The sequence below is a fragment of the Oncorhynchus mykiss genome, chromosome 32, assembly GCF_013265735.2.
Source record: "Oncorhynchus mykiss isolate Arlee chromosome 32, USDA_OmykA_1.1, whole genome shotgun sequence".
NCBI lineage: Eukaryota > Metazoa > Chordata > Actinopteri > Salmoniformes > Salmonidae > Oncorhynchus > Oncorhynchus mykiss.
This window is the reverse complement of record NC_050572.1, coordinates 13,620,034-13,642,125: the sequence shown is the minus strand read 5'-3', so window position 1 is coordinate 13,642,125 and position 22,092 is coordinate 13,620,034. Positions and strand designations below refer to the sequence as shown.

The following is a 22,092-nucleotide window of genomic DNA, read 5'->3' as shown; positions in this document are numbered from 1 at the left end:
TGGTCCATGAATGGTGTCTGTTGTTGAGAGTAGATGGTCCATGAATGGTGTCTGTTGTTGTGAGTAGATGGTCCATGAATGGTGTCTGTTGTTGTGAGTAGATGGTCCATGAATGGTGTCTGTTGTTGTGAGTAGATGGTCCATGAATGGTGTCTGTTGTTGTGAGTAGGTGGTCCATGAATGGTGTCTGTTGCTGTGAGTAGATGGTCCATGAATGGTGTCTGTTGTTGTGAGTAGATGGTCCAAGAATGGTGTCTGTTGTTGTGAGTAGGTGGTCCATGAATGGTGTCTGTTGTTGAGAGTAGATGGTCCATGAATGGTGTCTGTTGTTGTGAGTAGATGGGCCATGAATGGTGTCTGTTGTTGTGAGTAGATGGTCCATGAATGGTGTCTGTTGTTGTGAGTAGATGGTCCATGAATGGTGTCTGTTGTTGTGAGTAGGTGGTCCATGAATGGTGTATGTTGCCATGAGTAGATGGTCCATGAATGGTGTCTGTTGTTGTGAGTAGATGGTCCATGAATGGTGTCTGTTGTTGTGAGTAGGTGGTCCATGAATGGTGTCTGTTGTTGAGAGTAGATGGTCCATGAATGGTGTCTGTTGTTGTGAGTAGATGGTCCATGATTGGTGTCTGTTGTTGTGAGTAGATGGTCCATGAATGGTGTCTGTTGTTGTGAGTAGATGGTCCATGAATGGTGTCTGTTGTTGTGAGTAGGTGGTCCATGAATGGTGTCTGTTGCTGTGAGTAGATGGTCCATGAATGGTGTCTGTTGTTGTGAGTAGATGGTCCATGAATGGTGTCTGTTGTTGTGAGTAGGTGGTCCATGAATGGTGTCTGTTTTTGAGAGTAGATGGTCCATGAATGGTGTCTGTTGTTGTGAGTAGATGGTCCATGAATTGTGTCTGTTGCTGTGAGTAGATGGTCCATGAATGGTGTCTGTTGTTGTGAGTAGTTGGTCCATGAATGGTGTCTGTTGTTGTGAGTAGATGGTCCATGAATGGTGTCTGTTGTTGTGAGTAGATGGTCCATGATTGGTGTCTGTTGTTGTGAGTAGATGGTCCATGAATTGTGTCTGTTGCTGTGAGTAGATGGTCCATGAATGGTGTCTGTTGTTGTGAGTAGTTGGTCCATGAATGGTGTCTGTTGTTGAGAGTAGATGGTCCATGAATGGTGTCTGTTGTTGTGAGTAGATGGTCCATGAATGGTGTCTGTTGTTGAGAGTAGATGGTCCATGAATGGTGTCTGTTGTTGTGAGTAGATGGTCCATGAATGGTGTCTGTTGTTGTGAGTAGTTGGTCCATGAATGGTGTCTGTTGTTGTGAGTAGATGGTCCATGAATGGTGTCTGTTGTTGTGAGTAGATGGTCCATGAATGGTGTCTGTTGTTGTGAGTAGATGGTCCATGAATGGTGTCTGTTGTTATGAGTAGATGGTCCATGAATGGTGTCTGTTGTTGTGAGTAGATGGTCCATGAATGGTGTCTGTTGTTGTGAGTAGATGGTCCATGAATTGTGTCTGTTGTTGTGAGTAGATGGTCCATGAATGGTGTCTGTTGTTGTGAGTAGATGGTCCATGAATGGTGTCTGTTGTTGTGAGTATATGGTCCATGAATGGTGTCTGTTGCTGTGAGTAGGTGGTCCATGAATGGTGTCTGTTGTTGTGAGTAGATGGTCCATGAATGGTGTCTGTTGCTGTGAGTAGGTGGTCCATGAATGGTGTCTGTTGTTGTGAGTAGATGGTCCATGAATGGTGTCTGTTGTTGTGAGTAGATGGTCCATGAATGGTGTCTGTTGTTGTGAGTAGATGGTCCATGAATGGTGTCTGTTGTTGAGAGTAGATGGTCCATGAATGGTGTCTGTTGTTGTGAGTAGGTGGTCCATGAATGGTGTCTGTTGTTGAGAGTAGATGGTCCATGAATGGTGTCTGTTGTTGAGAGTAGATGGTCCATGAATGGTGTCTGTTGTTGTGAGTAGATGGTCCATGAATGGTGTCTGTTGTTGTGAGTAGGTGGTCCATGAATGGTGTCTGTTGTTGTGAGTAGATGGTCCATGAATGGTGTCTGTTGTTGAGAGTAGATGGTCCATGAATGGTGTATGTTGTTGTGAGTAGATGGTCCATGAATGGTGTCTGTTGTTGTGAGTAGATGGTCCATGAATGGTGTCTGTTGTTGTGAGTAGGTGGTCCATGAATGGTGTCTGTTGTTGTGAGTAGATGGTCCATGAATGGTGTCTGTTGTTGAGAGTAGATGGTCCATGAATGGTGTCTGTTGTTGTGAGTAGATGGTCCATGAATGGTGTCTGTTGTTGTGAGTAGATGGTCCATGAATGGTGTCTGTTGTTGTGAGTAGATGGTCCATGAATGGTGTCTGTTGTTGTTTGTAGATGGTCCATGAATGGTGTCTGTTGTTGTGAGTAGATGGTCCATGAATGGTGTCTGTTGTTGTGAGTAGATGGTCCATGATTGGTGTCTGTTGTTGTGAGTAGATGGTCGATGAATTGTGTCTGTTGCTGTGAGTAGATGGTCCATGAATGGTGTCTGTTGTTGTGAGTAGTTGGTCCATGAATGGTGTCTGTTGTTGAGAGTAGATGGTCCATGAATGGTGTCTGTTGTTTTGAGTAGTTGGTCCATGAATGGTGTCTGTTGTTGAGAGTAGATGGTCCATGAATGGTGTCTGTTGTTGTGAGTAGATGGTCCATGAATGGTGTCTGTTGTTGTGAGTAGATGGTCCATGAATTGTGTCTGTTGTTGTGAGTAGATGGTCCATGAATGGTGTCTGTTGTTGTGAGTATATGGTCCATGAATGGTGTCTGTTGCTGTGAGTAGGTGGTCCATGAATGGTGTCTGTTGTTGTGAGTAGATGGTCCATGAATGGTGTCTGTTGCTGTGAGTAGGTGGTCCATGAATGGTGTCTGTTGTTGTGAGTAGATGGTCCATGAATGGTGTCTGTTGCTGTGAGTAGGTGGTCCATGAATGGTGTCTGTTGTTGTGAGTAGATGGTCCATGAATGGTGTCTGTTGTTGTGAGTAGATGGTCCATGAATGGTGTCTGTTGTTGTGAGTAGATGGTCCATGAATGGTGTCTGTTGTTGTGAGTAGATGGTCCATGAATGGTGTCTGTTGTTGTGAGTAGGTGGTCCATGAATGGTGTCTGTTGCTGTGAGTAGATGGTCCATGAATGGTGTCTGTTGTTGTGAGTAGGTGGTCCATGAATGGTGTCTGTTGTTGTGAGTAGGTGGTCCATGAATGGTGTCTGTTGTTGTGAGTAGATGGTCCATGAATGGTGTCTGTTGTTGTGAGTAGATGGTCCATGAATGGTGTCTGTTGTTGTGAGTAGGTGGTCCATGAATGGTGTCTGTTGCTGTGAGTAGATGGTCCATGAATGGTGTCTGTTGTTGTGAGTAGATGGTCCATGAATGGTGTCTGTTGTTGTGAGTAGGTGGTCCATGAATGGTGTCTGTTGTTGAGAGTAGATGGTCCATGAATGGTGTCTGTTGTTGTGAGTAGATGGTCCATGAATGGTGTCTGTTGTTGTGAGTAGATGGTCCTTGAATGGTGTCTGTTGTTGTGAGTAGATGGTCCATGAATGGTGTCTGTTGTTGTGAGTAGGTGGTCCATGAATGGTGTCTGTTGCTGTGAGTAGATGGTCCATGAATGGTGTCTGTTGTTGTGAGTAGATGGTCCATGAATGGTGTCTGTTGTTGTGAGTAGGTGGTCCATGAATGGTGTCTGTTGTTGAGAGTAGATGGTCCATGAATGGTGTCTGTTGTTGTGAGTAGATGGTCCATGAATGGTGTCTGTTGTTGTGAGTAGATGGTCCATGAATGGTGTCTGTTGTTGTGAGTAGATGGTCCATGAATGGTGTCTGTTGTTGTGAGTAGATGGTCCATGAATGGTGTCTGTTGTTGTGAGTAGATGGTCCATGATTGGTGTCTGTTGTTGTGAGTAGATGGTCCATGAATGGTGTCTGTTGTTGTGAGTAGATGGTCCATGAATGGTGTCTGTTGTTGTGAGTAGGTGGTCCATGAATGGTGTCTGTTGCTGTGAGTAGATGGTCCATGAATGGTGTCTGTTGTTGTGAGTAGATGGTCCATGAATGGTGTCTGTTGTTGTGAGTAGGTGGTCCATGAATGGTGTCTGTTGTTGAGAGTAGATGGTCCATGAATGGTGTCTGTTGTTGTGAGTAGATGGTCCATGAATGGTGTCTGTTGTTGAGAGTAGATGGTCCATGAATGGTGTATGTTGTTGTGAGTAGATGGTCCATGAATGGTGTCTGTTGTTGTGAGTAGATGGTCCATGAATGGTGTCTGTTGTTGTGAGTAGGTGGTCCATGAATGGTGTCTGTTGTTGTGAGTAGATGGTCCATGAATGGTGTCTGTTGTTGAGAGTAGATGGTCCATGAATGGTGTCTGTTGTTGTGAGTAGATGGTCCATGAATGGTGTCTGTTGTTGTGAGTAGATGGTCCATGAATGGTGTCTGTTGTTGTGAGTAGATGGTCCATGAATGGTGTCTGTTGTTGTTTGTAGATGGTCCATGAATGGTGTCTGTTGTTGTGAGTAGATGGTCCATGAATGGTGTCTGTTGTTGTGAGTAGATGGTCCATGATTGGTGTCTGTTGTTGTGAGTAGATGGTCGATGAATTGTGTCTGTTGCTGTGAGTAGATGGTCCATGAATGGTGTCTGTTGTTGTGAGTAGTTGGTCCATGAATGGTGTCTGTTGTTGAGAGTAGATGGTCCATGAATGGTGTCTGTTGTTTTGAGTAGTTGGTCCATGAATGGTGTCTGTTGTTGAGAGTAGATGGTCCATGAATGGTGTCTGTTGTTGTGAGTAGATGGTCCATGAATGGTGTCTGTTGTTGTGAGTAGATGGTCCATGAATTGTGTCTGTTGTTGTGAGTAGATGGTCCATGAATGGTGTCTGTTGTTGTGAGTATATGGTCCATGAATGGTGTCTGTTGCTGTGAGTAGGTGGTCCATGAATGGTGTCTGTTGTTGTGAGTAGATGGTCCATGAATGGTGTCTGTTGCTGTGAGTAGGTGGTCCATGAATGGTGTCTGTTGTTGTGAGTAGATGGTCCATGAATGGTGTCTGTTGCTGTGAGTAGGTGGTCCATGAATGGTGTCTGTTGTTGTGAGTAGATGGTCCATGAATGGTGTCTGTTGTTGTGAGTAGATGGTCCATGAATGGTGTCTGTTGTTGTGAGTAGATGGTCCATGAATGGTGTCTGTTGTTGTGAGTAGATGGTCCATGAATGGTGTCTGTTGTTGTGAGTAGGTGGTCCATGAATGGTGTCTGTTGCTGTGAGTAGATGGTCCATGAATGGTGTCTGTTGTTGTGAGTAGGTGGTCCATGAATGGTGTCTGTTGTTGTGAGTAGGTGGTCCATGAATGGTGTCTGTTGTTGTGAGTAGATGGTCCATGAATGGTGTCTGTTGTTGTGAGTAGATGGTCCATGAATGGTGTCTGTTGTTGTGAGTAGGTGGTCCATGAATGGTGTCTGTTGCTGTGAGTAGATGGTCCATGAATGGTGTCTGTTGTTGTGAGTAGATGGTCCATGAATGGTGTCTGTTGTTGTGAGTAGGTGGTCCATGAATGGTGTCTGTTGTTGAGAGTAGATGGTCCATGAATGGTGTCTGTTGTTGTGAGTAGATGGTCCATGAATGGTGTCTGTTGTTGTGAGTAGATGGTCCTTGAATGGTGTCTGTTGTTGTGAGTAGATGGTCCATGAATGGTGTCTGTTGTTGTGAGTAGGTGGTCCATGAATGGTGTCTGTTGCTGTGAGTAGATGGTCCATGAATGGTGTCTGTTGTTGTGAGTAGATGGTCCATGAATGGTGTCTGTTGTTGTGAGTAGGTGGTCCATGAATGGTGTCTGTTGTTGAGAGTAGATGGTCCATGAATGGTGTCTGTTGTTGTGAGTAGATGGTCCATGAATGGTGTCTGTTGTTGTGAGTAGATGGTCCATGAATGGTGTCTGTTGTTGTGAGTAGATGGTCCATGAATGGTGTCTGTTGTTGTGAGTAGATGGTCCATGAATGGTGTCTGTTGTTGTGAGTAGATGGTCCATGATTGGTGTCTGTTGTTGTGAGTAGATGGTCCATGAATGGTGTCTGTTGTTGTGAGTAGATGGTCCATGAATGGTGTCTGTTGTTGTGAGTAGGTGGTCCATGAATGGTGTCTGTTGCTGTGAGTAGATGGTCCATGAATGGTGTCTGTTGTTGTGAGTAGATGGTCCATGAATGGTGTCTGTTGTTGTGAGTAGGTGGTCCATGAATGGTGTCTGTTGTTGAGAGTAGATGGTCCATGAATGGTGTCTGTTGTTGTGAGTAGATGGTCCATGAATGGTGTCTGTTGTTGTGAGTAGATGGTCCATGAATGGTGTCTGTTGTTGTGAGTAGATGGTCCATGAATGGTGTCTGTTGTTGTGAGTAGATGGTCCATGAATGGTGTCTGTTGTTGTGAGTAGATGGTCCATGATTGGTGTCTGTTGTTGTGAGTAGATGGTCCATGAATTGTGTCTGTTGCTGTGAGTAGATGGTCCATGAATGGTGTCTGTTGTTGTGAGTAGTTGGTCCATGAATGGTGTCTGTTGTTGAGAGTAGATGGTCCATGAATGGTGTCTGTTGTTGTGAGTAGATGGTCCATGAATGCTGTCTGTTGTTGAGAGTAGATGGTCCATGAATGGTGTCTGTTGTTGTGAGTAGATGGTCCATGAATGGTGTCTGTTGTTGTGAGTAGTTGGTCCATGAATGGTGTCTGTTGTTGTGAGTAGATGGTCCATGAATGGTGTCTGTTGTTGTGAGTAGATGGTCCATGAATGGTGTCTGTTGTTATGAGTAGATGGTCCATGAATGGTGTCTGTTGTTGTGAGTAGATGGTCCATGAATGGTGTCTGTTGTTGTGAGTAGATGGTCCATGAATTGTGTCTGTTGTTGTGAGTAGATGGTCCATGAATGGTGTCTGTTGTTGTGAGTAGATGGTCCATGAATGGTGTCTGTTGTTGTGAGTATATGGTCCATGAATGGTGTCTGTTGCTGTGAGTAGGTGGTCCATGAATGGTGTCTGTTGTTGTGAGTAGATGGTCCATGAATGGTGTCTGTTGCTGTGAGTAGGTGGTCCATGAATGGTGTCTGTTGTTGTGAGTAGATGGTCCATGAATGGTGTCTGTTGCTGTGAGTAGGTGGTCCATGAATGGTGTCTGTTGTTGTGAGTAGATGGTCCATGAATGGTGTCTGTTGTTGTGAGTAGGTGGTCCATGAATGGTGTCTGTTGCTGTGAGTAGATGGTCCATGAATGGTGTCTGTTGTTGTGAGTAGGTGGTCCATGAATGGTGTCTGTTGTTGTGAGTAGGTGGTCCATGAATGGTGTCTGTTGTTGTGAGTAGATGGTCCATGAATGGTGTCTGTTGTTGTGAGTAGATGGTCCATGAATGGTGTCTGTTGTTGTGAGTAGGTGGTCCATGAATGGTGTCTGTTGCTGTGAGTAGATGGTCCATGAATGGTGTCTGTTGTTGTGAGTAGATGGTCCATGAATGGTGTCTGTTGTTGTGAGTAGGTGGTCCATGAATGGTGTCTGTTGTTGAGAGTAGATGGTCCATGAATGGTGTCTGTTGTTGTGAGTAGATGGTCCATGAATGGTGTCTGTTGTTGTGAGTAGATGGTCCTTGAATGGTGTCTGTTGTTGTGAGTAGATGGTCCATGAATGGTGTCTGTTGTTGTGAGTAGGTGGTCCATGAATGGTGTCTGTTGCTGTGAGTAGATGGTCCATGAATGGTGTCTGTTGTTGTGAGTAGATGGTCCATGAATGGTGTCTGTTGTTGTGAGTAGGTGGTCCATGAATGGTGTCTGTTGTTGAGAGTAGATGGTCCATGAATGGTGTCTGTTGTTGTGAGTAGATGGTCCATTAATGGTGTCTGTTGTTGTGAGTAGATGGTCCATGAATGGTGTCTGTTGTTGTGAGTAGATGGTCCATGAATGGTGTCTGTTGTTGTGAGTAGATGGTCCATGAATGGTGTCTGTTGTTGTGAGTAGATGGTCCATGATTGGTGTCTGTTGTTGTGAGTAGATGGTCCATGAATGGTGTCTGTTGTTGTGAGTAGATGGTCCATGAATGGTGTCTGTTGTTGTGAGTAGATGGTCCATGAATGGTGTCTGTTGTTGTGAGTAGATGGTCCATGAATGGTGTCTGTTGTTGTGAGTAGATGGTCCATGAATGGTGTCTGTTGTTGTGAGTAGGTGGTCCATGAATGGTGTCTGTTGTTGAGAGTAGATGGTCCATGAATGGTGTCTGTTGTTGTGAGTAGATGGTCCATGAATGGTGTCTGTTGTTGTGAGTAGATGGTCCATGAATGGTGTCTGTTGTTGTGAGTAGATGGTCCATGAATGGTGTCTGTTGTTGTGAGTAGATGGTCCATGAATGGTGTCTGTTGTTGTGAGTAGATGGTCCATGATTGGTGTCTGTTGTTGTGAGTAGATGGTCCATGAATTGTGTCTGTTGCTGTGAGTAGATGGTCCATGAATGGTGTCTGTTGTTGTGAGTAGTTGGTCCATGAATGGTGTCTGTTGTTGAGAGTAGATGGTCCATGAATGGTGTCTGTTGTTGTGAGTAGATGGTCCATGAATGCTGTCTGTTGTTGAGAGTAGATGGTCCATGAATGGTGTCTGTTGTTGTGAGTAGATGGTCCATGAATGGTGTCTGTTGTTGTGAGTAGTTGGTCCATGAATGGTGTCTGTTGTTGTGAGTAGATGGTCCATGAATGGTGTCTGTTGTTGTGAGTAGATGGTCCATGAATGGTGTCTGTTGTTATGAGTAGATGGTCCATGAATGGTGTCTGTTGTTGTGAGTAGATGGTCCATGAATGGTGTCTGTTGTTGTGAGTAGATGGTCCATGAATTGTGTCTGTTGTTGTGAGTAGATGGTCCATGAATGGTGTCTGTTGTTGTGAGTAGATGGTCCATGAATGGTGTCTGTTGTTGTGAGTATATGGTCCATGAATGGTGTCTGTTGCTGTGAGTAGGTGGTCCATGAATGGTGTCTGTTGTTGTGAGTAGATGGTCCATGAATGGTGTCTGTTGCTGTGAGTAGGTGGTCCATGAATGGTGTCTGTTGTGAGTAGATGGTCCATGAATGGTGTCTGTTGCTGTGAGTAGGTGGTCCATGAATGGTGTCTGTTGTTGTGAGTAGATGGTCCATGAATGGTGTCTGTTGTTGTGAGTAGATGGTCCATGAATGGTGTCTGTTGTTGTGAGTAGATGGTCCATGAATGGTGTCTGTTGTTGAGAGTAGATGGTCCATGAATGGTGTCTGTTGTTGTGAGTAGGTGGTCCATGAATGGTGTCTGTTGTTGAGAGTAGATGGTCCATGAATGGTGTCTGTTGTTGAGAGTAGATGGTCCATGAATGGTGTCTGTTGTTGTGAGTAGATGGTCCATGAATGGTGTCTGTTGTTGTGAGTAGGTGGTCCATGAATGGTGTCTGTTGTTGTGAGTAGATGGTCCATGAATGGTGTCTGTTGTTGAGAGTAGATGGTCCATGAATGGTGTATGTTGTTGTGAGTAGATGGTCCATGAATGGTGTCTGCTGTTGTGAGTAGATGGTCCATGAATGGTGTCTGTTGTTGTGAGTAGGTGGTCCATGAATGGTGTCTGTTGTTGTGAGTAGATGGTCCATGAATGGTGTCTGTTGTTGAGAGTAGATGGTCCATGAATGGTGTCTGTTGTTGTGAGTAGATGGTCCATGAATGGTGTCTGTTGTTGTGAGTAGATGGTCCATGAATGGTGTCTGTTGTTGTGAGTAGGTGGTCCATGAATGGTGTCTGTTGCTGTGAGTAGATGGTCCCTGAATGGTGTCTGTTGTTGTGAGTAGATGGTCCATGAATGGTGTCTGTTGTTGTGAGTAGATGGTCCATGATTGGTGTCTGTTGTTGTGAGTAGATGGTCCATGAATGGTGTCTGTTGTTGTGAGTAGATGGTCCATGAATGGTGTCTGTTGTTGTGAGTAGGTGGTCCATGAATGGTGTCTGTTGCTGTGAGTAGATGGTCCATGAATGGTGTCTGTTGTTGTGAGTAGATGGTCCATGAATGGTGTCTGTTGTTGTGAGTAGGTGGTCCATGAATGGTGTCTGTTGTTGAGAGTAGATGGTCCATGAATGGTGTCTGTTGTTGTGAGTAGATGGTCCATGAATGGTGTCTGTTGTTGTGAGTAGATGGTCCATGAATGGTGTCTGTTGTTGTGAGTAGATGGTCCATGAATGGTGTCTGTTGTTGTGAGTAGATGGTCCATGAATGGTGTCTGTTGTTGTGAGTAGATGGTCCATGATTGGTGTCTGTTGTTGTGAGTAGATGGTCCATGAATTGTGTCTGTTGCTGTGAGTAGATGGTCCATGAATGGTGTCTGTTGTTGTGAGTAGTTGGTCCATGAATGGTGTCTGTTGTTGAGAGTAGATGGTCCATGAATGGTGTCTGTTGTTGTGAGTAGATGGTCCATGAATGCTGTCTGTTGTTGAGAGTAGATGGTCCATGAATGGTGTCTGTTGTTGTGAGTAGATGGTCCATGAATGGTGTCTGTTGTTGTGAGTAGTTGGTCCATGAATGGTGTCTGTTGTTGTGAGTAGATGGTCCATGAATGGTGTCTGTTGTTGTGAGTAGATGGTCCATGAATGGTGTCTGTTGTTGTGAGTAGATGGTCCATGAATGGTGTCTGTTGTTATGAGTAGATGGTCCATGAATTGTGTCTGTTGTTGTGAGTAGATGGTCCATGAATGGTGTCTGTTGTTGTGAGTAGATGGTCCATGAATTGTGTCTGTTGTTGTGAGTAGATGGTCCATGAATGGTGTCTGTTGCTGTGAGTAGGTGGTCCATGAATGGTGTCTGTTGTTGTGAGTAGATGGTCCATGAATGGTGTCTGTTGCTGTGAGTAGATGGTCCATGAATGGTGTCTGTTGTTGTGAGTAGGTGGTCCATGAATGGTGTCTGTTGTTGTGAGTAGGTGGTCCATGAATGGTGTCTGTTGTTGTGAGTAGATGGTCCATGAATGGTGTCTGTTGTTGTGAGTAGTTGGTCCATGAATGGTGTCTGTTGTTGTGAGTAGATGGTCCATGAATGGTGTCTGTTGTTGTGAGTAGATGGTCCATGAATGGTGTCTGTTGCTGTGAGTAGATGGTCCATGAATGGTGTCTGTTGTTGTGAGTAGGTGGTCCATGAATGGTGTCTGTTGTTGTGAGTAGGTGGTCCATTAATGGTGTCTGTTGTTGTGAGTAGATCGTCCATGAATGGTGTCTGTTGTTGTGAGTAGATCGTCCATGAATGGTGTCTGTTGTTGTGAGTAGGTGGTCCATGAATGGTGTCTGTTGTTGTGAGTAGATGGTCCATGAATGGTGTCTGTTGTTGTGAGTAGTTGGTCCATGAATGGTGTCTGTTGTTGTGAGTAGATGGTCCATGAATGGTGTCTGTTGCTGTGAGTAGATGGTCCATGAATGGTGTCTGTTGTTGTGAGTAGATGGTCCATGAATGGTGTCTGTTGTTGTGAGTAGGTGGTCCATGAATGGTGTCTGTTGTTGTGAGTAGGTGGTCCATGAATGGTGTCTGTTGCTGTGAGTAGGTGGTCCATGAATGGTGTCTGTTGTTGTGAGTAGATGGTCCATGAATGGTGTCTGTTGCTGTGAGTAGATGGTCCATGAATGGTGTCTGTTGTTGAGAGTAGATGGTCCATGAATGGTGTCTGTTGTTGAGAGTAGGTGGTCCATGAATGGTGTCTGTTGTTGTGAGTAGATGGTCCATGAATGGTGTCTGTTGTTGTGAGTAGATGGTCCATGAATGGTGTCTGTTGTTGTGAGTAGATGGTCCATGAATGGTGTCTGTTGTTGTGAGTAGATGGTCCATGAATGGTGTCTGTTGTTGAGAGTAGATGGTCCATGCATGGTGTCTGTTGCTGTGAGTAGGTGGTCCATGAATGGTGTCTGTTGTTGTGAGTAGTTGGTCCATGAATGGTGTCTGTTGTTGTGAGTAGATGGTCCATGAATGGTGTCTGTTGTTGTGAGTAGATGGTCCATGAATGGTGTCTGTTGTTGTGAGTAGATGGTCCATGAATGGTGTCTGTTGTTGTGAGTAGGTGGTCCATGAATGTTGTCTGTTGTTGAGAGTAGATGGTCCATGAATGGTGTCTGTTGTTGTGAGTAGATGGTCCATGAATGGTGTCTGTTGTTGTGAGTAGGTGGTCCATGAATGGTGTCTGTTGCTGTGAGTACATGGTCCATGAAGGGTGTCTGTTGTTGTGAGTAGATGGTCCATGAATGGTGTCTGTTGTTGTGAGTAGATGGTCCATGAATGGTGTCTGTTGTTGTGAGTAGATGGTCCATGAATGGTGTCTGTTGTTGTGAGTAGGTGGTCCATGAATGGTGTCTGTTGTTGAGAGTAGATGGTCCATGAATGGTGTCTGTTGTTGAGAGTAGATGGTCCATGAATGGTGTCTGTTGCTGTGAGTAGGTGGTCCGTGAATGGTGTCTGATGCTTTGAGTAGGTGGTCCATGAATGGTGTCTGTTGTTGAGAGTAGATTGTCCATGAATGGTGTCTGTTGTTGTGAGTAGATGGTCCATGAATGGTGTCTGTTGTTGTGAGTAGATGGTTCATGAATGGTGTCTGTTGTTGTGAGTAGATGGTCCATGAATGGTGTCTGTTGTTGTGAGTAGATGGTCCATGAATGGTGTCTGTTGTTGTGAGTAGTTGGTCAATGAATGGTGTCTGTTGTTGTGAGTAGATGGTCCATGAATGGTGTCTGTTGTTGTGAGTAGATGGTCCCTGAATGGTGTCTGTTGTTGTGAGTAGATGGTCAATGAATGGTGTCTGTTGTTGTGAGTAGTTGGTCCATGAATGGTGTCTGTTGTTGTGAGTAGATGGTCAATGAATGGTGTCTGTTGTTGTGAGTAGATGGTCCATGAATGGTGTCTGTTGTTGAGAGTAGATGGTCAATGAATGGTGTCTGTTGTTGAGAGTAGATGGTCCATGAATGGTGTCTGTTGTTGTGAGTAGATGGTCAATGAATGGTGTCTGTTGTTGAGAGTAGATGGTCCATGAATGGTGTCTGTTGTTGTGAGTAGATGGTCCATGAATGGTGTCTGTTGTTGTGAGTAGATGGTCCATGAATGGTGTCTGTTGTTGTGAGTAGATGGTCCATGAATGGTGTCTGTTGTTGAGAGTAGGTGGTGCATGAATGGTGTCTGTTGCTGTGAGTAGATGGTCAATGAATGGTGTCTGTTGTTGAGAGTAGATGGTCCATGAATGGTGTCTGTTGTTGTGAGTAGATGGTCCATGAATGGTGTCTGTTGTTGTGAGTAGATGGTCCATGAATGGTGTCTGTTGTTGTGAGTAGATGGTCCATGAATGGTGTCTGTTGTTGTGAGTAGGTGGTCCATGAATGTTGTCTGTTGTTGAGAGTAGATGGTCCATGAATGGTGTCTGTTGTTGTGAGTAGATGGTCCATGAATGGTGTCTGTTGTTGTGAGTAGGTGGTCCATGAATGGTGTCTGTTGCTGTGAGTACATGGTCCATGAAGGGTGTCTGTTGTTGTGAGTAGATGGTCCATGAATGGTGTCTGTTGTTGTGAGTAGATGGTCCATGAATGGTGTCTGTTGTTGTGAGTAGATGGTCCATGAATGGTGTCTGTTGTTGTGAGTAGGTGGTCCATGAATGGTGTCTGTTGTTGAGAGTAGATGGTCCATGAATGGTGTCTGTTGTTGAGAGTAGATGGTCCATGAATGGTGTCTGTTGCTGTGAGTAGGTGGTCCGTGAATGGTGTCTGATGCTTTGAGTAGGTGGTCCATGAATGGTGTCTGTTGTTGAGAGTAGATTGTCCATGAATGGTGTCTGTTGTTGTGAGTAGATGGTCCATGAATGGTGTCTGTTGTTGTGAGTAGATGGTTCATGAATGGTGTCTGTTGTTGTGAGTAGATGGTCCATGAATGGTGTCTGTTGTTGTGAGTAGATGGTCCATGAATGGTGTCTGTTGTTGTGAGTAGTTGGTCAATGAATGGTGTCTGTTGTTGTGAGTAGATGGTCCATGAATGGTGTCTGTTGTTGTGAGTAGATGGTCCCTGAATGGTGTCTGTTGTTGTGAGTAGATGGTCAATGAATGGTGTCTGTTGTTGTGAGTAGTTGGTCCATGAATGGTGTCTGTTGTTGTGAGTAGATGGTCAATGAATGGTGTCTGTTGTTGTGAGTAGATGGTCCATGAATGGTGTCTGTTGTTGAGAGTAGATGGTCAATGAATGGTGTCTGTTGTTGAGAGTAGATGGTCCATGAATGGTGTCTGTTGTTGTGAGTAGATGGTCAATGAATGGTGTCTGTTGTTGAGAGTAGATGGTCCATGAATGGTGTCTGTTGTTGTGAGTAGATGGTCCATGAATGGTGTCTGTTGTTGTGAGTAGATGGTCCATGAATGGTGTCTGTTGTTGTGAGTAGATGGTCCATGAATGGTGTCTGTTGTTGAGAGTAGGTGGTGCATGAATGGTGTCTGTTGCTGTGAGTAGATGGTCAATGAATGGTGTCTGTTGTTGAGAGTAGATGGTCCATGAATGGTGTCTGTTGCTGTGAGTAGGTGGTCCATGAATGGTGTCTGTTGTTGAGAGTAGATGGTCCATGAATGGTGTCTGTTGCTGTGAGTAGGTGGTCCATGAATGGTGTCTGTTGCTGTGAGTAGGTGGTCCATGAATGGTGTCTGTTGTTGTGACAAAGGAGATGATCATGGATTACAGGAAAAAGGGGGAGCCGAACGTCATTCTCATTGACAAGCCTGAAGTGGAGAGTGGCTGAAGTGGAGAGAGGCTGAAGTGGAGCAGGTAGAGAGTTTCAAGTTCTTTGGTGTCCACATCACCAACAAACTATCATGGTCCAAATACACCAATACAGTCGTGAAGAGGGCACAACAACATATTTTTCCCAGCAGGAGACTGAAAAGATTTGGCATGGGTCTCCAGATCCTCAGAAAGTTCTACAGCTGCACCATCGAGAGCATTGGTTGCATCACCACCTGACCGTATTGCGCTACATAGGGTAGTGCGTACGGCCAAGTACATCACTGGGGCCAAGCTTCCTGCCATCCAGGACCTCTATACCAGGTGGTGTCAGAGGAAGGCCCAAAAAATTGTCAAAGACTCCAGTCACCCAAGTCATAGACTGTTCTCTCTGCTACCGCAAGGCAAGCAGTACCGGAGCGCCAAGACTAGGACCAAAAGGCTTCTAAACAGCTTCTACCCCCAAGCCATAAGACTCCTGAACAATGAATCAAATGGCCCCCAGACTATTTACATTGAGCCCTCCCCCCCTTTGTTTTTACACTGCTGCTACTCTCTGTTTAATATCTTTGCATAGTCACTTTACCCCTACCTACATGTACAAATTACCTTGACTAACTTGTACCTCTGCACATTGACTCGGTACCGGTACCCCCTGTATATACTGTAGCTTCGTTATTGTTATGTAATTTTCTTGTGTTACTTTGATTTGATTTTTTACATTAGTTAATTTAGTAAATATTTTCTTAACTCTATTTCTTGAACTGCATTGTTGGTTAAGGGCTTGTGAGAAAGCATTTCACGGTAAGGTCTACCTACACCTGTTGTATTCGGCGCATGTGTCAAATAACATTTGATTTGATTTGAAGATATGCTTTTAACTTAACTCAATGAAATAGAAAATATGTTTTTCTCGTTTCAGAGCGAGAACGGTTATGAGGTGGCCATGTTGAGAAAAAAGTGATCATTTGAAACGGGTCCTATATGCTAGATTTAGAGTTGTTTGGTAACTTTAGTTGTGAATGATACAAACGTTAATGTCTTAGAAATGAAAATGAATATGGGCTGCATGATGTGACTATAGCCTATTGATTTGAGAAAGTAGTAAAAAAAGCTTGTTTAAATGTTCCTTCCCTCAGGCTGCGCAGCTGTTCTCTCATCAAGTGGTCATATGTAAAATCAGGGAGGGGAAAAAGACATGGAGGCTGTGCTCTTTCCCACCAGTCCGTTTTTCAATGATGCCTGGTAGACTACTTCGTTTTTACAGCGGAGCTGTACTTAATATGAACCGCTGAGAAATAAATATAACAACACTTAATTCACGCCATGCATCAACCACTGTTTGAGGAGGTCTCGCTGCGGGACAGGTGATATTCCACCCAAACTCTATATGCCAGGGGCTCTCCAGCCCTGTTCCTCTGCAGCTACCCAGGGCTTCATTTGGAAAACCAAATTGGTAATACTGTCACCACAACAGACCTAATGGATGGTCCATGCATGATGTATGTTAGCGTGAGACAGACAGGCAGACAGTTCTGGTTCTACAGCGCTAAGTCGAGTCTACCTACCCAGCTCTCTGCTTTTTAGACTTGTCAGAGATGCCATCTCGAGACATGAGCTTGTTGAAGACCACAATACCGATCAGCATGTTCATCTGAAAGGGATAGAGAGAGAGAGAGAGAGAGAGAGAGAGAGAGAGAGTTTGAGAGAGAGACAGAGAGAGAGAGATTCAGGTTAAGCATTAAGATCTGAGACAAGACTCTGCCAACTATAATCTCTTCGATTCCCAGACTGAACAGTCTAAAATGGGATTTGGCTTTGGTGGACAGGGTTATGAGTGTACGTGTGGTGTGTGTGTGTGTCAGGGGGTGGTAGAGTTGAAGTGAGCAGATCCCGAGTCTAACCCCCTTTGTCCCGACCGTGCGCCCTTTAGGACTGAGTTCTACTAAGTGTCCTTACAACTTTGATCCCTGACCCACTGGTACACATTACACACACACACACAGATTATGCATGCGCATGCACACACACACACACCGTTGTGCGGGTGCGCACGACACGCACACCCACACACCCCAGCCAAGCTTCGTCACGAGTGCTTTTCCATTGGGAAATCCTGCCCATGTTAGAGATTTTCCATGCCAGTGACATGTCCCTCTTCATCCTGACCCCGTTTTCTCTCTCCTCTCCCTCCCTTCTCTCCCTCCTTCTTTCCCTCTTTCTCTCTAACGCTATCTCTATGTCCAATCTTTCTTTCTCCCCCACCTCCCCTTCTCTTTTCTCTCCTTCCCTCCTCCCTCTCCTTTACTTTACCCTTCTCTCCCTCCCTTCTCCCTTAACTCTCCTTTCCTCTACCCTTCTCTCCTTTCCTCTACCCTTCTCTCCTTTCCTTTACCCTTCTCTCCTACCCTCTACCCTTCTCTCCTACCCTCTACCCTTCTCTCCTTTCATTTACCCTTCTCTCCTTTCCTCTACCCTTCTCTCCTTTTCTTTACCCTTCTCTCCTACCCTCTACCCTTCTCTCCTACCCTCTACCCTTCTCTCCTTTCCTCTACCCTTCTCTCATTTCCTTTACCCTTCTCTCCTACCCTCTACCCTTCTCTCCTACCCTCTACCCTTCTCTCCTTTCCTCTACCCTTCTCTCCTTTCCTTTACCCTTCTCTCCTACCCTCTACCCTTCTCTCCTACCCTCTACCCTTCTCTCCTACCCTCCACCCTTCTCTCCTTTCCTTTACCCTTCTCCCCTACCCTCTACCCTTCTCTCCTACCCTCTACCCTTCTCTCCTTTCCTCTACCCTTCTCTCCTACCCTCTACCCTTCTCTCCTACCCTCTACCCTTCTCTCCTACCCTCTACCCTTCTCTCCTTTCCTTTACCCTTCTCTCCTACCCTCTACCCTTCTCTCCTACCCTCTACCCTTCTCTCCTACCCTCTACCCTTCTCTCCTACCCTCTACCCTTCTCTCCTTTCCTCTAACCCTCTCTCCTTTCCTCTACCCTTCTCTCCTTTCCTCTACCCTTCTCTCCTACCCTCTACCCTTCTCTCCTACCCTCTACCCTTCTCTCCTACCCTCTACCCTTCTCTCCTACCCTCTACCCTTCTCCCCTACCCTCTACCCTTCTCTCCTACCCTCTAACCTTCTCTCTTTCTTTCTCACCTGACTCTAAAGTAGCCCTCCCAATCCCTCTACAATCTCTCCACTCTCTTTAAGAGTGTCTGTCTACTCCCACAGACTGCCATAGAAAGCTTGTTTCTTCACCTTGAGAAAAGAAAAGGAGCCCACTGGAACATAGTCCAGATCAGTGATCATTAATCCTGGACCTCAGTCTATTTTCACCGCATACTGTGTTTTTCCATACAAACCTTTGTCTCTGCTCCACTGAGCACTTTAGTGTATTGATACATCTGCAACATCTGCGACATTTCTTTTGAATTTATAATTTATTCTTCCACGTTGTCCGTAGTAATCTTCATGTCTACTGCACTGAGCACACCACTGATATTTCATTTCCCACCATAAATCTGTCTTCCATGTTGTTCGATGCTTTAACCTGCGTCTTATCTTCATGTTGACATTCCTGTCATGTACAACCTCGTTGCCCTGGGAGACAGCGGTCTCAAGCTCCGTTATTTGCCGAAGGCTAGATTATTATTTATTTTTTTCATTAATTAGACGGTCATCCTAAGGAGGCCTGTGTTACTCTGATGTACCTCGTCTCAATTACATCTGTTTGTCTGAGGGGGCTCTCCAAACACAACATGAGGGGAGCAGTGACACACACACACACACACGCGCGCACACGCGCACACACACGCGCACACGCGCACACACACACGCACACGCGCACACACACACGCACACGCGCACACACACACACACACACACACACACACACACGCACACACACACACACGCGCACACACACGCACACACACACACACACACACACACACACGCGCACACACACACACACCCACGTATCTGGATTATTGAGAATGTGTGTGTATTGACACACTGGATACAGTCAGTAATTCTACAGACAGCCATGCAGTGGAGATCTAAACTCAGCAATAAACATCCTCTCACTGTCAGCAGCGTTTATTTTCAGCAAACTTATCATGTGTAAATATTTGTATGAACATAACAAGATTCACCAAACTGAGACATAAACTGAACAAGTTCCACAGACATCTGACTAACAGAAATTGAATAATGTGTCCCTGAACAAAGAGGGGGTCAAAATCAAAAGTAACAGTCAGTATCTGGTGTGGCCACCAGCTGCATTAAGTACTGCAGTGCATCTCCTCCTCATGGACTGCACCAGATTTGACAGTTCTTGCTTTGAGATGTTACCCCACTCTTCCACCAAGGCACCTGCCAGTTCCTGTCTTGCAGGAAATCACGCACAGAACGAGCAGTATGGCTGGTGGCATTGTCATGCTGGAGGGTCATGTCAGGATGAGCCTGCAGGAAGGGTACCACATGAGGGAGGAGGATGTCTTCCCTGTAATGCACAGCATTGAGATTGCCTGCAATGACAAGTTCAGTCCGATGCTGCTGTGACACACCGCCCCAGACCATGACGGACCCTCCACCTCCAAATTGATCCCGCTCCAGAGTACAGGCCTCGATGTAACGCTCATTCCTTCGACGACAAACGCGAATCCGACCATCACCCCAGAGACAAAACCGCGACTCGTCAGTGAAGAGCACTTTTTGCCAGTCCTATCTGGTCCAGCGATGGTGGATTTGTGCCCATAGGCGACGTTGTTGCTGGTGATGTCTGGTGAGGACCTGCCTTACAACAGGCCTACAAGCCCTCAGTCCAGCCTCTCTCAGCCTATTGTGGACAGTCTGAGCACTGATGGAGGTATTGTACGTTCCTGGTGTAACTCGGGCAGTTGTTGTTGCCATCCTGTACCTGTCCCGCAGGTGTGATGTTCGGATGTACCGATCCTGTGCAGGTGTTGTTACACGTGGTCTGCCACTGCGAGGGCGATCAGCTGTCCGTCCTGTCTCCCTGTAGCGCTGTCTTAGGCGTCTCACAGGAAGGACATTGCAATTTATTGCCCTGGCCACATCTGCAGTCCTCATGCCTCCTTGCAGCATGCCTAAGGCACATTCACACAGATGAGCAGGGACCCCAGGCATCTTTCTTTTGGTGTTTTTCAGAGGCAGTAGAAAGGCCTCTTTAGTGTCCTAAGTTTTCATAACTGTGACCTTAATTGCCTACCGTCTGTTAACTGTTAGTGTCTTAACGACCGTTCCACAGGTGCATGTTCATTAATTGTTTGTGGTTCATTGAACAAGCATGGGAAACAGTGTTTAAACCCTTTACAATGACGATCTGTGAAGTCTTTTGGATTTGTTCATATCATCTTTGAAAGACAGGGTCCTGAAAAAGGGATGTTTCTTTTATTTTCTGCATTTACTTCATTAACAAAGCCACAGAAGCATTCTTATCTCACGGAGAAATAGAACGGGGCTACATGCCTTTTAATAAAGGCTTTGCAGCAAAATATCTAGAAGAACTAATAGTTTTACATATATGACCAAGAGGACTCTTGAATCCAAAGTCCACCTTTCTACCTATATTAACTCTGGTCAATATGTCTTTGCTTAATGAAGTGAACTTATGCTTTCACTTTTGTTATTATTATTATTATTATTATTGGACATAAACGTAAAAACACCAGCAAATCAGCTTCAAGTGACTATTCCCACTCATAATAAAGACATATTTGTAATTGTATACAAATGTAAGCAAGGTTTCAAATAAAAACATTTTTTTTTGTCAAATATTATATCTGTTTGGGCTTTTTTGTGTTAAATTTGCAGTCTACAAATAATTTGTAATTACATTCCGGGCCCCTGACCATCCAACGATCCCTGCTTTACAGTGATGACAATTGAAAAGGTTGAAGGTTCCAGTACCAGGTTAGAGAATGGTTTCTCTGTCAATGTTCGCTGCCGTTGTCTGACACTGGCAGTGGTAGGAAAATTCATCAGTTGTCATACATCAGTAATAGTAAAGATACCATAATATAAAATTACTCAAGTAAAAGTGAAAGTCACCCAGTAAAATAGTACTTGAGGAAAAGTCTAAAAGTATTCGGTTTTAAATATACTTAAGTATCAAAAGTAAAAGGAATTGCTATTTACAGATGAATAATTTGTGTTTAATGAGTCCTCCAGATCAGAGGTAGTAGGGATGACCAGGGATGTTCTCCTGATAAGTTTGTGAATTTGACCATTTTCCTGTCAAAATGTAATCAGTACTTTTTTGGGTGTCATGAAAAATGTATTGATTAAAAAGTACATTATTTTCTTTAGGAATGTAGTGAAGTAAAAATTGGCCAAAAAAATATATAATTAGGAAAGTGAAGTACAGATGCCCCAAAAAACTACTTTAGTACTTTAAAGTATTGTCACTTAAGTACTCTAGGGAGTTTTTCCTAGTCATGTAATGAGTCATTTTGGGTGTCGGGAAAAATGGATGGAGGAGAAATTACATTATTTTCGTTTGGAAGGTAGTGAAGTGAAAGTTGGCAAAAATATAAATACTAAAGTAGAGTAACATTCAGATTCCCCCAAAAACGACTTAAATAGTACTTTACGTAAGTACTCTAGGGAGTTGTTCCTAGCCACCGTGCTTCTACATCTGTATTGCTTGCTGTTAGGCGTTTTAGGCTGGGTTTCTGTATAGCACTTTGTGACATCAGCTGATGCAAAAAAAGAGCTTCATGAATACAAGTGATTGAATTTGATTGATTTACATCACTAGACACAGGTAACTCTGAAAGAAACCGCTAGTGGCAAATATAGTATTAAATGATTCACTTTGTCGTATTTATCTTCCTGCTGTCTTCGAGTAATGGATCTGGAGCAGTAAACAAGTTGCTAATGCTGCGTTCAAAACAACTGGGAACTTGGAAATCTCCAACTTCCGACTTCATTGCATTCAAGACCAATGGGAAAGGTCATCCAACTCAAAATTCCAAGTCTGAAAGTCGGGCATCTTTCTAGAGTTCTGAATTTCCAACCTGAAGATCATTGACATCATGATTTGACTTTGTTATTTTCGAGTTCCCTGTTGTCTTGAAAGTACCATATTTCAACCATCTGGTGTAATTTAAACAGTGTTTATTACTAACCCCTATCTGGCCTGTATGACAGGCAGAAGAAATAGATAATGGAAATGATTTTAAATTCAGAGGGTCAATGCCTGTCGACAGACATCCAGACTGACCAATGACAATAGGAATAAAAGGTACCTACCAATACGATGACAGCTGCAGGTCCCACAAATGCGTA

General features: G+C 44.5%; 1 protein-coding gene across 1 annotated transcript in view; it reads right to left on the bottom strand.

The window, feature by feature from the left end:
• Positions 1-22,092, bottom strand: part of LOC110487938 (adhesion G protein-coupled receptor B2-like) — a 217,402-nt gene that overhangs the window by 82,864 nt on the left and 112,446 nt on the right. Inside the window, exons 17-18 of the mRNA XM_036970608.1 lie at positions 22,057-22,092; positions 16,347-16,432 (exon numbers count right to left, since the gene is read on the bottom strand). The exon at positions 22,057-22,092 is cut by the window's right edge and continues 31 nt beyond it. Coding sequence (XP_036826503.1) covers positions 16,347-16,432; positions 22,057-22,092 — 122 coding nt within the window. The remainder of the gene's footprint in view (positions 1-16,346; positions 16,433-22,056) is intronic.